The sequence below is a fragment of the Antedon bifida genome, chromosome 3 (genome assembly GCF_963402885.1).
Source record: "Antedon bifida chromosome 3, ecAntBifi1.1, whole genome shotgun sequence".
NCBI lineage: Eukaryota > Metazoa > Echinodermata > Crinoidea > Comatulida > Antedonidae > Antedon > Antedon bifida.
The window spans coordinates 15,742,814-15,759,194 of NC_136228.1; the positions used below are offsets into that span (position 1 = coordinate 15,742,814).

The 16,381-nt window shown below is 35.7% G+C and overlaps 1 protein-coding gene across 1 annotated transcript; it reads right to left on the minus strand.

Moving 5' to 3' along the window:
* Positions 1-12,612: 12,612 nt before the first annotated feature.
* On the minus strand, positions 12,613-13,743 carry LOC144838174 (uncharacterized). Its single transcript, XM_078693534.1, has 2 exons — positions 13,653-13,743; positions 12,613-13,154 (listed from the first exon to the last, which is right to left on the minus strand). Exons 1-2 carry the CDS (start codon positions 13,666-13,668, stop codon positions 12,613-12,615), a joined length of 558 nt encoding a protein of 185 aa, XP_078549660.1. The 5' UTR covers positions 13,669-13,743.
* Positions 13,744-16,381: the final 2,638 nt, after the last annotated feature.

The window sequence follows — 16,381 nt, forward strand, 5'->3', positions numbered from 1 at the left end:
GCTATGTAATATAACAGATATCGCCTTTTATATTGGTAAAATATAAGATATAACATCACCTTGGGAATGATATTATGTTCTCGAGAAATATATTTCCTCGAACAAAATATCATTCCCTCGGGGATGTCAAATCTTATATTTAACCTCTAAGCAGGCAATATCTTTATAATCTTGCATTATATCACAACTTCCATGTATACTATTATCCCACTGAATTATTTAATCTATAATAAACCTGTGAATGATATATCATAAATGTTAATTTTCTTTATCTGGACATTCTTCTTCACTTGATGAGAAATCAAATCTTTATCGTTTGTAATGAAAACTAGTTGATTCCAAAATTTTAATAATTAAAATTTCACTTACTTTTAAAGAAGTTTAAAATTTCAGTTTTACTCTGGTCCCTTATCCACTTGTTATTTTTTAAAACTGAGACAGGTGTATTTCCATCCTATTAAAAAAATGGGTTTAGTTATTAGTAGTTTTGAGAAATTATTGATATACAATATAACACACTTTAATTACGCATAACATACATACAGTATTATATCATGGCTCAAACATTTACCATCTAGAGATTGGATAAAAGAGCATCACGTGATAACGTAGATTTACTATTTTTTAACATTGGTTGTAAATTAGGACGTAAATAGAAATTACTATTTGCCAATAATGACATCAACTTGTACAGTGCGCTACCTAAACTCCTGTATCCAAACCAAAACTTGAGCGCTGCCGTATAGTCTACCACCTTCAACATTGAAAGATGGAAGAGAGAGAGAGATAAATTGATAAAAAGTTTACTTTGGAATAGTAGGTAGATGTGGTAAAATGTTTGAGCCATGATAATATAAAACAACAAATAGTTTTACTATAAACTTTCAAAGCAAATAATATTTGAATACTATCCAGATACAAATGAAATATCCCTGTATAATCCCTGTACACTACCTTCTTTTGCAATGTTGCTGGTGTATAATACTGACAACAAACATTATGTGAAATTGGTTTTTTTTGTCAACCCAAACCATAGCAAGAATTACTGCTAAATAATGTTGTCAATAATCATAATTGTTGACAAATATATAGAGATCAATGAAGATATCCATGGTAAAATTCATCAATTGTTAGTGCCTACTAATTTGCGCTATCTTTTTATAGATTTATGTCACGATAAATGGGCTCATCAAGGAGTTCAAGACTATACAACTTCTCAAGCGTCAATATTTCTGGCGGTTCTAGGACACCTACCCCCTAGACAGTTACCCCCGGATGTTTACCACCCGGACAACTACCTCCTTAGGACAACTACCCCCCGGACAACTACTCCCCGGACAACTACCCCCTTAGGACAACTACCCCCTTAGGATAACAATTCCCCGGACAACTACCCCCCGGACAACTACCCCCTTAGGACAACTACCCCCTTAGGATAACTACCCCCGGACAACTACCCCCCCGGACAACTACCCCCCGGACAACTACCCCCCGGACAACCACCCCCCGGACAACTACCCCCCGGACAACCACCCCCCGGACAACTAACCCCCGGACAACCACCCCCTCTCTTAGGACAACTACCCCCCGGACAACTACCCCCTCTCTTAGGACAACTACCCCCCGGACAACTACCCCCTCTCTTAGGACAACTACCCCCAGGACGAATACCCCCATGGCAACTACTCCCCACCCACCCACCCCCCCCCCCCCCAATCCAAAAGTATATATAGGATCGGTTTCTGTAAAAATGAAATCATCTGACCAGAGACCTGACACGAGACCCAATACGAAAAGGGAGACCTATATTTGGGTCTCCATTTTCGTATATTAGGGTCTCCCTTTTCGTATAGTGGGGTTTCCCTTTTCGTATAGTGGGGTCTCCCTTTTCGTATATTTAGGTCTCCCTTTTTGTATTGGGTCTCGGGTCTCTAGTTTCGAAACACCCGTTTTTAACCGATTATTCTGTTTAACAGCACGCTAGATGTGCTAGATTTAAAGTACCGTATTTATTGAAAAAACGGCCTGGGCTGTATATTGTTCAGGTGGTTTTTAGGTGGACATTTATTGGAAGGAAGTTGTTTATTCGATGGGAGGGGGTATAATCTAATGGAAATAGACACCGATTATTCCATATGATGTTTCATGGGAGTGACATGGTCACCGTTTATTTGAGAGGAATTTATTTAAAGATCGCCGTTTATTCGGTGAGTGAACATTGAGGTCAAATATCAAAAGTGATATTATTCATCAAGTGTAAAAAAATACATATATGACAAATTTGAGACAAACATTAATTCTTTTAAGACCAGTGGTTATCGAAGCATTGTCCTGACGCAAAAATTATGTCAACAATCAAAGGTAGCATTTCATGTAATTTTTTATGAAACATTTTTATTGAAGTACATAGAAACATTGATATTTTGAACAATATGAGACCAACATTAAATTCCTACAGACATAGAAAGAATAAAAAGGTCAAAATGTCAAATATGATATTTCCAGCCATATTTAAAGACTAAGTTTCATTAGAGGTAATAATCCAGATGATCCCATTTTCGGGACTTTTTTTTTTATACCAAGTGCGAAAAGTATTTTGACAATCAAAATGATACTGACTTAAAAAAAAAGTATAAAAAGGTATGTTGAAGGCTACTAACTACCCTAATGCAGGTTATGGGAGACACCCCTTAAAAAATCTAAAGTATCTCTACCGCCATAGCCTTCTACTAGCCTTAGAATACGTTGATTGGTTTGTCTGTACGCTCTGCGTTGCGCCGAAGGTGGCGCACCAGCTTGGGCTTGCCGATCACAACTTCGTTCATTGCCTGTTCCCTTTTCAAGCAATCCAAAAACATCCAGAATGTTGGGTGGTCCGCACCTACGCCAACTTGAAAGCGGTGGTGCCACCCCTCGACGTGGTTAGTTGTGCGCATCCCACCGGCTAGCGTGTCATGGTGAACATTCCACATTTCTGGTGAAAATCGTGGGGCCTGTCTTACATCATGATTGCGTTGAGGCCTTCCGATATACGTGTCCTCAAAATAATTAAGAATAGGCAGAAGCTCTGGTTGCGCTATGTTTACCAATGCCTGGAAGCACTCATCTGTGTCTTCCACGGGTGCGAATGCAATTGCTCCAATCATCCTGGACTGGATACGAAACTCTTGGTTCTCCCGGTAGTGAATACTCAGTCCCGCTTGCTTAATCTAGAAAATTAAAAGGTGAAATATTTTGATTTATTGATTTGCTTCTTTTAGATAAGACGGGTTAAAAGAAAATGACATCTTCACGTTTTGTGCACCAACACAAACCAAAAACATCATTTTGTTATTAAAGCACATTTTTCTATATGACGGTTGACCGGTGTGCAGTAGTTAGATGGTGATGATGTTACTTTTAGTTAATATTCATTTAGTGGGAATCATCAGTAAAGGATATACCTCATTGAGTGGTGATAGACAAATTATTGTTTGCATTGTCGGGGTTTGATTTTATGTATATTTTAATTTATATAACTAACTTACCCTCTCGTGAATCCTCTGACAAAGATGAAAGAGGCATCCCTTAATTTGGGCATCTGGGAAAACTTGCCTAAGGGCGTTTCTTGCCGCCATTTCATAGTCAATCCGTATTGTCGTTGGGTTGAAGTCGCCCAGCTGTCGAATGACTTCCAAAACATGTATGTATGTAGGCTGTGTCTTGTTTCTTAGGAGGGCATAGACAAGTGGTACTACATGGCCCTCGTAAACACCATGCACTGTCCACAGTTGGAAAAATATCGCTGGGACGACTTTAAATGTTCCGTCCGCAAACCTGTGGTTAGACGCTGATAGGACCTATACATGCAAGAAAATTTACATTTAGCGTGACTCATTACTTATTATAATAACAACTGCACGATTTAATAGAATAGGCCCTATAATGTATATATATATTATATAAATACATCAGGCACAGAACAATAATTCTAAGCCGCCCGGTGATATACTGAAATGTTTAATTAATTAATTTGAAACGGTAAGATGAGATACCCGAATGTTTCTTTCTGTGGCAAACATGAGAATGCGCTGAGGGTCATCTCTGCCAGAGTCGTGACATAAAAACGGCTCCCCGGCTAGCGACATTGTCTGGTCTGGTACTATGTCGAGCTCGTCTATGGTCCTTGGTATAGGCAAGGCATTGGGGTTGTTTAACTGTCGTTGTCTCCTAATGTTTCGTCGAATGTTATTTACTTCTGGAAGGGCAACTCGGCCTTCTTCAGTGGCCTGAGGTAGTGTCCTCATTAATATCTGCTGTGGGCGTTCATTTGTTGTTGTGGCTCTTCGTTTGGTTGCGGCTTTCACTTTTTCGGCGTTTACCTTTCCATGGGAAGGCGGATGTGAGTGTTCAGTCTGTCCTCTAAACCTGTCGTCACCTAAAACCTAAAACAAAAACAGCTTAAAATTAAAATTGATAATCACAATGTTTGATAAATTCAAAATTAAAACAATTTTATTAACACATTTTTAAGCATAATATTTAAACAGGTACAGGCCGAGTCTTCTCGGATAAGGACTATAAACCGTAGGTAAAGAACCAGTAGATCTTTCGAAGCAGAGCATGGCATGACTTTTTATGGGAAAAACATGTAGTCCAAAAGTGTAGGCCTAGCTTGTTAACATTTCTAGATTTTATGTATGCCACACATCGATCCCATATCTAGATTATAAGTTAGTATGTCGGTCAGACATAGATTTCGGTACTAAACATAGTGTCTAAAGTAAGCCTATTTCGGCCAATTATTGAGGCATAATTGATAAAAGCTAACTTTCAATACTGACCTGAACCTTTGCTCTACACTCTTTTTTATTTCTTCGTTGTTCGCATTCGAAGGACTGCCATCCGTCAGCAAGGTCCTTCTTTTTAACATATATAAATCCACCGAGGAGTAGCTTCCTTCCATCACGAGTACTTTCAATCCACTCCATCTTATTCTTAGTCGGAGAAATACATGTGATGTGACTCGACAATTAAACTGAAGTGTACTAAAACCACATGGCTCCTTATCGGCATCTGCAGTTCGACGCGTATATCTATACCATATCTGATTATCACGGTAACGCGCGTTTTTGATGTCGGAGTACAAAGCCATGCCGAAGTCGTAGAAGTCAACGTCCTGAGCCTGGTGGCATAATGATATTCATTTTAAATGTAAAATTGGCATGACCCTCTTATTTCAAAACGAAATAAAGTTTTTCAGTGTTTTTTGAAACCATCTTAGTTGTTCTAAAGGGATAGTTGTCTGGGTGGTAGTTGTCCAGGGGGTAGTTGTCCTGAAACATTATTTGCCCTCGGAGTATTGTCCAGGTCCAGAGGTAGTTGTCCGCAGGGTAATTATCAGGGGAGGGGGGGGGGGGGGGGCGGGTAATTGTCCGGGGTAATTTTCAGGGGGTAATTGTTCCTAGGGGGTAATTGTCCGGGTGGTAGTTGTCCAGGGGTTAGTTGTCCTACGGAGGTAGTTGTTTTAAAAGATTATTTGCCCTCGTAGTATTGTCCAGGTCCAGGAGGTAGTTGTCCTACGGGGAGTATTGTGTCAGAGGTAGTTGTCCGCGGGGTAATTACCGGGGGAGGGGGGGGGTGGTAATTGTCCCGGGGGGGAGGATACAGTTGCTCGTGTATTGAGAGATAATTGGTTTTCTCACTATCGTGTGCCAGCACGGTTACATTCGGATCAAGGTAGATCCTTTGAAGGTAAAATTATTCAAGGTATATGTAGTCTTTATGGCATGACAAAATCTCGCACTACGGCGTATTGGCCTGCAGGTAATGGGCAGTCCGAATGTTTCAACAAGACCTTATGCAGTTTATTGCGTTCTTTAAGCCCAAGACGCAAATGGCCCAAATTGCTTCAGCATATTGTGTTTATGTATAATTCCACCCCTCATACAGTTACAGGTGTAACACCATATCTTTTTATGTTTGGTCGTTGAACCATTAATTCCATTAGATCATTTTATTGGAGGTGCGGAACAAGATTAGTCTGAGGATTATTTGAGTAAAGAAGCCGATCTCATGAAGAGGGCATATGAAGTGGTTTCACGTAGAATCAAATCAGCAGCAGCTGAAGAAGAGCATCGTCTTGTTCTCCGACGGAACAATTAGAAATTGGTAATCGGGTTTTAAATTGGCTAATAAGTTTTTTACTTTTTATGATACATTTCTTTCATTTTTTCATAAATTATGAATGTAAAATAATGACACACGTGCACGTCAAATATGGGTAATTTGATGCAAATTTGTGTAAAATTATGCCTATTTTTAATCTATTATAGCTCCTCAGGATCGACGGTGACCCCCAATTTTGTTAACTTAATATGTAAGCAGATATTTTGTAGATATAAATTCATGCAAAATATTTACCTCTCGGATGTTATTTTCAAAATTGGATTTTTATCTCTTTCTACACAGTTCGTCACATTCAATAGAGTGCATATCGCGTAAAAAGTTTCTTCCAATTTTCAAAATTCAATTCCTCTTCAGACTTATAAACTTTTTTTTTTAATTTGAAAAGGTCATCATATTCAAACAATTGAATAAACGTGAGTGATGTAAAATAAATAATAACTGTCAACTAAACCATTTACAATTCCATTACCGTCAATACCTGATGCTTATTGAATGGTTTTGATCGATGCTATGCTATTCGTACAATCGTTGTAGCGCAGTCTACGCCTAATAAATAGCATTTGCATGTTACGATGCGTTGTGCGATAGCCTAACTCGTGCACCTCCTATTTTTGAATGACATCAGAGTTGCGCAACATGACTTACGCGCGATTTTATGAATTTCAATGATTTATCATAGGATAAAAACTAAGTGATTTTTTATTGACACTTGATGAAAGATTAATTCTTATCAAGGGTCAACTTTTTGTGCAATAAAAATGGCATGTTTTACAAAAATTTCAAAATTTCAAAATGCGCAAAATTTATTTCTAATCAACTTTCTACGCGATTCATAACATTTTGCACATGCAAAAAATTTCCTGAGCGCGCGAACATTTTTACGTGTACGGTGAGCACGGAGCATGAAAATCGTAATTGTAATTTTCCGGCCTTTTCTAGTTATTTTTAAAAAGATTGACATCATCTCAAATTAAAATGACGTCATACGAACACGTTGATTTAGACCATTTGCGCGTGTTTTGAATCTATTATAGCTCCTCAGAATCAATGGTGACCCCCAATTTTTTTAACTTAATATGTAAGCAGATATGTTGTAGATTTGAATTCATGCAGAATGTTTACCTCTCAGATGTTGTGACTTCATCGTATGGCCACACGAATGTAAAATATAGGATTTTGACATCATACTTTGCTTAACATATGAAAAACTGTTTTCATGACATTTGGCGTCCAAGTTTCGTCAATTATTACCCCTAGGCATTTACAACGAATTTCTCTAACAATTACAGTATTATCAATATTAATATTAAAATCTATCTTGGAAATTTTCTTTTTGGATCCGATGAGCATAGATTTAGTTTTTATTACTCGGGGTACTTGCTCATCTTCTCTTCCTCCTCTTCCATCTGACACTATTGAGCCAACTTTAAAGTCCTACTAGTTCTTTACGCGTCGTCTGACGGCTCTGAAACATGGCATGCATATACTAGGGTAATAGGTGAACAAAGCTATAGAGAGAAAATTTTCGTACTTCAACTGGATGCAGAATTATGACGTCATAAACATGGTACCAATCGAAAAAAGTGCGATTTATAAAGTACTGCTCCTCCCTTATTCGTTGTAGTATTGAGCTGGGATTTAGCATGAATATACTACAGCGACATGTCCTCAAAGCTATAGAGCCGGATTTTTTAATTTCAAACCGGATGCAGCCATAGGACATATCGAAGATGGTACCTTGGTACCAAACGATTTTCGTTGTAATATAGCCGTGTTTGGTGTCATTTGGAGATTTAGAGAATAAGAATATATACAGTAAAACCTATTTATGATATCGTGACGTCACTTCTGCTCCCAGAAATAGCAAAAAATCACTTTAAGATTTCATAATTTACCGTAATTATGCCATTTCCGGTTATGTGACGTAACTTTTCGGAATATAGCCGTATTTGGTAGCGAGATTATTGATGTGTATGGGACGTTACATCCCGTCTTATGACGTCATTACAGCTTCTTTTGCTGTACCCCGAGTATCGCACATTCGTGCTTGTTTTATTGGAAGTTTGTTTCTGGTGGTCCACTCGTTGACAGCTAGTCTAGTGCAATATTCAAGTTTTTTTCAATTTCTTTAACATTGGCAGAACTGTATGTCAATGTTGAATCATCAGCATACATATATAAAGCTTGTAATTTACAGGGATACATTGTGGTAGATCACTAGTAAAATAATAGTGGTTCCAGAATGGATCCCTGTGGTACACCCATGCTCAAGGGTAATGGTTTTGATGTTTTACCACCGATATTGACAGATTGACTTCGAACACTTAGGTAAGATGCAAACCATTTGATGACAGAAGTTGACATATTCATTTGTTTAAGTTTATATAACAACATGTCATGATTTACCAAGTCAAAATGCTTTGCTGAGATCTATGAAAACAGTACCAGTCATTTCTCCTCGCTCAATAGCATGAAAACATTCATTTGCAAGATCGTGTAACATCGTTTACATTGAGTGTAGCGGTCTGAATCCTGATTGACAGGGTAGAATAAGATTATTTTCATTTTAAAACGAATAAATAGCGGAGTGCACCCATCTCTCTAATATCTTTGAGATGATTGATAAGATTGAGATAGGCCTGTAATTATTTCATTTGTCACATCCCTTTTGAATGGGCGTAACTAATGCATGTTTCCAATCTGCTGGAAATCGACCACACGTAATAGAGAGGTTTAATACGCGAGTAAGCGAAATCATTGGCCTATACGAGGATGTGATTTTAAGCATGTTCACACTCACGCCGTCTGGACCAGTTGATTTACCAACCGACATTAGTTGTATTTGCTTTCGGACAAAATCTTCCGGGATAGTAGGCAGTATACACTACTGGGGCTGTTCGGAAAGCAACATACTGGAGTTAATGTAATTAGGTTTCAATGTTGTGCTGTCACAATTTAACATACGATCTCCTACTGTGGAAAAATGTTCAACATATCCGCGATACCAATAGGATCCTCAACATTTATTCCATCATTGGAAACGATAGATGTTGGGATAGATGTTTGTTTATTGGGAAGGCCTCTTTAAGTGTCTTCCACATCACAGAAGAGTCATGTTTGTTTGTTTATAGGCCTCCTTCGCTTAGGTTTAATTTCTACCCAAATACATTCATCATCATCTGTTTCTAAGTTAATTCGATGACTAAAATTAAGACTTTTTCTGATGTAGGTAGAAACACCGCCTCTGTGGCGGTTTCTGTCCTTTCTAACGATAGAAAAATCGGGTAGATTAATTTCGTCGTCTGAGATCGATGAATCACAGAAAGTTTCATTTAAACAGATGATATCGAATGGATTTTTAGTAATGCTTCTCACATTGAGATGAGCAACAGCCCAGTCTATTATTAACAATTACGCCATCGTTCATGTAAACAGTCGGACCTCATGGTTCTATAGACTCCTGTTGAGTAGCTGCCTGACCGTTGACAGCTATTGGTTCCGTTCGGTGTACAAAGACTTCACGTGTCGATGATGTTTCCTCGTCTGATTCGTTGGTTGGCGGTATGTTGCCGAGCGCTGTATTGGTTGATTGAATAATCGGAAAAACCTGTTGGTGTCTACCGATCCGTGACATATTCCAGGCCAGTAGGCTTGTTCCTCGTCAGTTGAGGTGTACCCCCATCCGCAACAAGATTGTGGGGGTTATAAGTTGGTTGTCGATGAAGCCCCAGTTATTTTGTTTAGTAGTGTGTCTCAATAGAGCATTCGTGTCATCTACCTTCTTGCATTGTGCAGCTGTTTGCGATGAATATTGATGACACTGAAACACTTTTAGGCTGTAGTGTTTTGCAGAATGAGGACATTTTTGAAGGGATCATATCTGGGCTGTCGTAAGTGTTATTAGTGCCAACATGTAAGATTACCCGGTCGGTGCATAACTTATTCGACTTGTTTTTTGCATGTAGGACAACGTCTTCAATCTTTGCATCATGCATAGTGCGGCAAAACACTTAACTGTCTGTCGCTCTACTTAGCCTTCGTGGCTGAATTCGCTTGATCACCGATGATAAGGACAGCACTGGCTGAGCTTGTGGAATCGGTAGGTGGAATAGCAACCGATGTTGGCTTATTAGAGTCTGGGTTGTTTGCACGTTCCTTGTGTTTCTTTATGTAATCATAAATCTGCTGTAGATATGAAGTTGAATTGTTGGGTGTTCGATGATCAGTTTTTGGCGACGTAGAGATTGTATCAAGTTCATCTATGTTTAAGGCTTCGAAGAAAGTGTCGATCATATGTTCAGTATCGGTACAAGATTTAAAATCTGGATGTATGGTATTGTATGAAACGTAACAAAGTACTGTGAAACTCAGAGATGATTTCCATATTTCTGTTGTCAAAACATACTTGGAATAAACATAGTTGTCTACATATATATGCTTATAATGTCTTAAAATTTAATTTTTAAGTTCCTAAACTTTATTAATCTTTTTTCAATTTCTGTTCAAATATGTTTATTCTAATAATAGGTATCTCAATGAAGTGGATTTTCGTTACTGTGATTTGAACACGTGAAATTTCAAAAAGTGTCTTTGAAGTTAAAAATATACTTTTTTTTATGTACCCATGTGAATAAAAATTATATGTCTGGAAAGATCTTGTTTAAGGGTTTATTTATATATATTAAATATTTTAGCCAAAAGCTGGCGAGCCGAAATCCATGCGCTAAAAATAACTTTGGAAAACACCTATGAGGAGCATGAGGTCCATAATAGGTGGTGGAGTAATTTCTGTTATTTTGATATGTAAATCGGTTATTATTATATTATTATTATTATCCGCCTCAAATGTCAATTTTTCCGATAAAAATTGAAGTTTTGAGTCTTACTCATTATCAAAATCTGGCTAATTTAGTATTGAATTGAAGCTAATTTATTTTTCTGTTTGATAAACCATATTGTTTTATTTGACTTTGCGTGGACCTCGTGTGAAGAGGCCAACAAGACCAACCACTGAAAAAAATAATCCCTACCGAAAATAAAAGTGTTTACCATTTTCCTTACAGGGGGATTCAGTTCTTCGCTTTTTACTAAATTACCATCGCCCAGGCAATGTGCATGGCATGACCTAGCCTTGCGTGATACAGACCACGTGAACCTAATTGGCCATTTCACTTAATTTGGTGTTACACATGCATGTATTAGCGCATTTAATAAATGATTGGATACCCTCGCAGTGGACTGTTCCATTTTAGGAACTAGACTTCCCCGCACACAAGGCCTGCCGAAAAATGTCACTTCTCATGGAATATTTGCTTCGAAACATCATTTTACCGATTTATTTATATTTATTAAATTATTTAATAAGTGGAGTATCAAGCTACAATATAAAGCAAGTATGTTAGAAAGAAATGTACCGAAGAAATTTACGAATCTTTATATTTGCTACGCAGCGGCCGAAACACATTCTATGTAGGCGGCCGAAACACGCTTTGGTCAGGGTTGCCGTATACGCTGTTTCTTGGCCTAAACTTTATCCTGTATTTCAATTTAAAGTGCAACTTGCGGTTAATAATCGAAAGGGAAATAAAATTAAACATGTTAACATTATACAATAATTACTTAGTTAAATTTAAAATTTGTCTGCTTTCTTCCCGATATTTCTTTCTCGTTAGGCTTAGGCCTATATAACTTGTATATGTACTTGTAACTTGTAGGTGCGGCCAAGTCTACGTCCGGCCCGGCGCTCGAAATGGAATGGAACATATAATAAGCACAGGCTTAATTCTTATTTCTAGCAGTTCGAAAATCAATCAAAAATAATATTTATGATTATAATTATAAATTCAAATACTAGCCTAGAATTATAAAAAAATGTATACTTACGAAAAATAATATTTAATGAAAAGAAACAATACCCACATAGTTTTTTAACACAATATGTATTTTTTTTACATTAAATATTTTATGTTGTATATCAGAATACCTGTATAAATAATCTTACTAAAATACATATTACATTCTATGCACAAAAAAAAGAAGTCAATTCACACACTGGTTTAAAAGTTACAAATCATTTAAAGACAGCAACTTTTAGGACATTTTTTAGACATTTGGAAAAAACACATGCAAAAAGCCCTCAGACCAATTTTGGAGGGCGTTATCTAAAAAAAAAATGTCAAGGACCCCCCCAAAAAATAGTCTTGTAAAACTCTGTGGTATCTATGGGTTTGGCAAAAATAAGGACTTCAAAGTTATTAATATAAAAGTTATAACCCTTCAAAAATGGTTGCAAATATAATTGGAAAATGTTCAATTTTTCAAGCAAAAAACAGACCATAACTTTTGAATGGATAATCCGATTTCAATCATTTAAATTGCAAAAGTTAAGGTTCAGTAAGTTCCTTTTGATTAACTGAAAAAAAGTACCATCATTACTTTGAATTTTTACATTGGGATACCTACTAATAATGCAGCATGTCTATCCAGGCCAATGTCCTTTAGTAGCTGAAGGAATTCTGTCATTTTTCCAGAGAAAAATCCATTCTTTTCAAGTTCAAACATAAAATCCCAAACATCATTAGGTTTACTTTTTACTCCACACACATGTCCAATTTTGGTTTGCTCATCAATACCTATCTTACGTCCAAATTCGATCAACTTTTGACGCTTATCCCAGCAGTCAGGAATTGCTATTTCACTGAATCCAGGAAAGCTTGGTATCAATTGCTTGATCTTTTGCTCGTCCACACCCTCCATCCCTCCGATTACAACAGCTTCAAGTAGAACATCCACATTTGACGGGCTAATTTTTCCAGGAGCTCCAAGTAATTCAAAGAGTTCGAATGGATCATCACTCTTCTCTATGTCGGTTAGAGTAACTTGTTTGAACATTAAAAGGATGAATTTCAGTAAATTGACTTTATCATGTTCTTCCCACCATGATGACACTTCCACAAGTAGTTTTCGATAGTTACTCTTGGATAGTACTTTAATTTAAAAAAAAACTTGTTAGGAATAGCACATTTTTGTCATATTAATGCATACAATCTTATTGATTTTGTCAGAATCTTTATTTCTTTCTTTTTTATTCTTTCCTCACGTCATATGTTATGTGAAAATAGCCAAAAGAAAAAATATACCAAATTAGGCTAAAACGGTGGTTACAATGATCTTCAAGATTATGCTACCCTTAATATTCAATGACCTAAGAATGACATTTCTTTGGTAGTCAATTTTGTATTTTTTGACTCCTTCAATTTACAAAATTAATTATCAATTATCATCAAATACATTTGAATTAACAATATAATACATTCCTATTGATAATATGCTTTAACTGTACAATTAAATCGTCAACTATTTTATAATACTCATTTCTTCTTTAGTACCGAGACTATAAACTGACATTAATAGAATTCTATATCATTAATTTTATGAATGGAAGACTGATTTTGATTTGAATTTTATAATCATCTGAACATTACCTTGTGAATCTGCCATTTCACTTTATTTACGCTGTCATCTGTAAAGAATAAATTGCATTAGATTAATTTCCATGTATTTGTGCAACATAATATAACCAAAGAGGAACAATTATTAAACATGTTTATGAATTTGTAAGTAGGCATAATTCTTATAAACTAAAGTTATTTGTCAGAATAGTATTTACTAAGGTAATTTTAAATTACTAGAAAAGGCTGAAAAAACATAATTCATGCCAAAAAAAAGATGTTTTTAGCGCTACATAAAATTTGCGCGCACCTGGACATTTTTACATGGTTAAAATGACATGAAACGCGTAGAAAGTTGATTAGAAATTGATTTTTCGCATTCCGAAAATTTAAACGCGCATGCGAGCATAACTATTTTTATAACATGCCTTTTTTTTCCACAGATAGCACATGACATAAATTTACACTTTGCTATTAGTTTCAATTTAAATTGTTGTATGGTTATCGACCTATTTTAAATACCAGAAATTCATAAAATCTTGAACATCTACATCTAAAGGTCAATCTTACGACAAATTTACACAATTTTATGTTTGCCAGAATTAGTGATACTCTGAGAACAAAATTCATGGAAAGAAAGAAGAATATAGAAAAAAAAGAAAAAAAAAAAAGAAAAAAAAAAAAAAGATCGGGACAATAACATGGGGTTAATAATCCAGTTTGCATCTATGATAGATGCTACCTTTACTTTTTCAAACATAAACCACCGAAAGTTTGAGATTCGTCTAAATCAGACAATTTTTTCTGAATGATAGTTTAAAATATGCAATGCACTCTGATATCCATGCAATACTATTGAAGAAAAAAGAATGTTCAGAATAAAACCAGACCAGGAGATCATTACGGGTCATATGCAGTATGCCACTAAACAAGGCCATTACATTGCTGCAGACGCATGCTCAAGTTAGTGTTTACCAACCAACCTACATAGTGAGCTATTGCACGCAACTAAAAATCCATCATAATGGTATACTAGATGTTGTAATGTGTTCGAAGATAGAAAAACATTATTTTCTATCATTAAAAAATGGATATAAAATAGACAAAATATTTGTTGCCAAAAGAGGCAATAACTAACAAATTGTATGTGTTCTGTATTATAACTAAAAATTCACAAGTTCGATAAAAGTATGATGAATGAGGGCGTACTTCATTTTATGGAAGGCCATGTTTATTTGGACATTTTTAAACACGTATCTGTAAAATTGTTAGTTTATATTTGGATATCTTTATATGTATTTCATTATATATTTTATTGTAAACTATACTTAAATTTATGCTATAAACAGTTAACTACCATAGGTTTCATAGCTTTATTAAAAATATATTTGTTTACGGGCGCTAACGGTGTATGATAATTTCGGTTACGCTTCGTCGCATTTGCAGAAAAAAAAATTACGACATGAGGTTAGGTAAAAATTTTGCATAAAAGTCTAATTTTCTTGTTAAATCCCAGATTTTGCACGACGTAACATCAAGGAATGATCTTTACAAAAAATGTTCTGAACATACTATGTGAATTTCATCAGGGTACAAGCTTATGCCACAGTGAGGGTGATTTTTTACTGGACTACATGCCTTCCAAACTGCATTTTACCGTATTGACTACAATAATATCATATATAAATAATGCATAATTCTACATTGACTTTCAAATGTCCCTTTTAAGCATAATTTGTACTATTATATGGTACGAATCATTGATCTGAAAATGACAATACAAAAACTGCCCTGGTTTAAACCAAAAAAGGAAATTGTTGAAACACAAACATTTATGATGAATACAAATTAAGAAACCTTTTCAATTCAAATATTCTTTATTCATCATCAATCATGAAAATATACAACAAAATATGAGAACATAAAAAAAGATGAAAAGGACAAAACACATAAAAACACAAAAAAGAGCTTGATTAGTTGTGTCCCCCTACGTCCCTAACTAGCCTAAAAACTAAAACATAAATAATAAAAAAAAGCCTTGCAACGAACAATTCCCTTGAACCTCACAATAGCAAGGTGAGAATAATAATAACAATATATTCAATTTCTAATAACTGTAATCAATTAATGACTATTACTTATTATTATTATTATTATCAAAAAATGATTTGAAGCTGCTGCTGTTATATATAAATAAATTGAGAAAAACGTTAAATTGTATTATTTAATTCTACATAAGTCTGCAGTTAAAACCACAATTTACAAAATTCATTTCCATTTATCCACTATACTGTATAATAATAGTGTTGCTTAAACCACACTCAAAAATAAAACAAAGAAAATAATGAGAGTATTACTCCATGATAATTACTAAGGAAATTCGGCCTAATATTTCAGACGTACGGACATGAAGATAAACAGGGTACTACACGGAAATACAAAACTATACGCAAAATTATGATTTTTTGGCCTTAAATTATAGAAAACATCCGGCCGGCAAAACACAATCATTATGGACAAATCGACGATCCCCATATGACAGGATTTTGGCCTTCTTTCGTACCTCTCATGACGCACCACAAGCCACTACTCATTCAGAAATTCATTCTGCGCATGGTCAGAAAAATATCTACAAAAAAATATGTGCGCAGTCTGCCAATTTACAGATATTCTTTTCCAGCCCTGGACTTCTATATAACATAAATATATGGATATTGTATACGATGAAATGGGAAAAAACATTTAGTATGAAATTAAGGGTG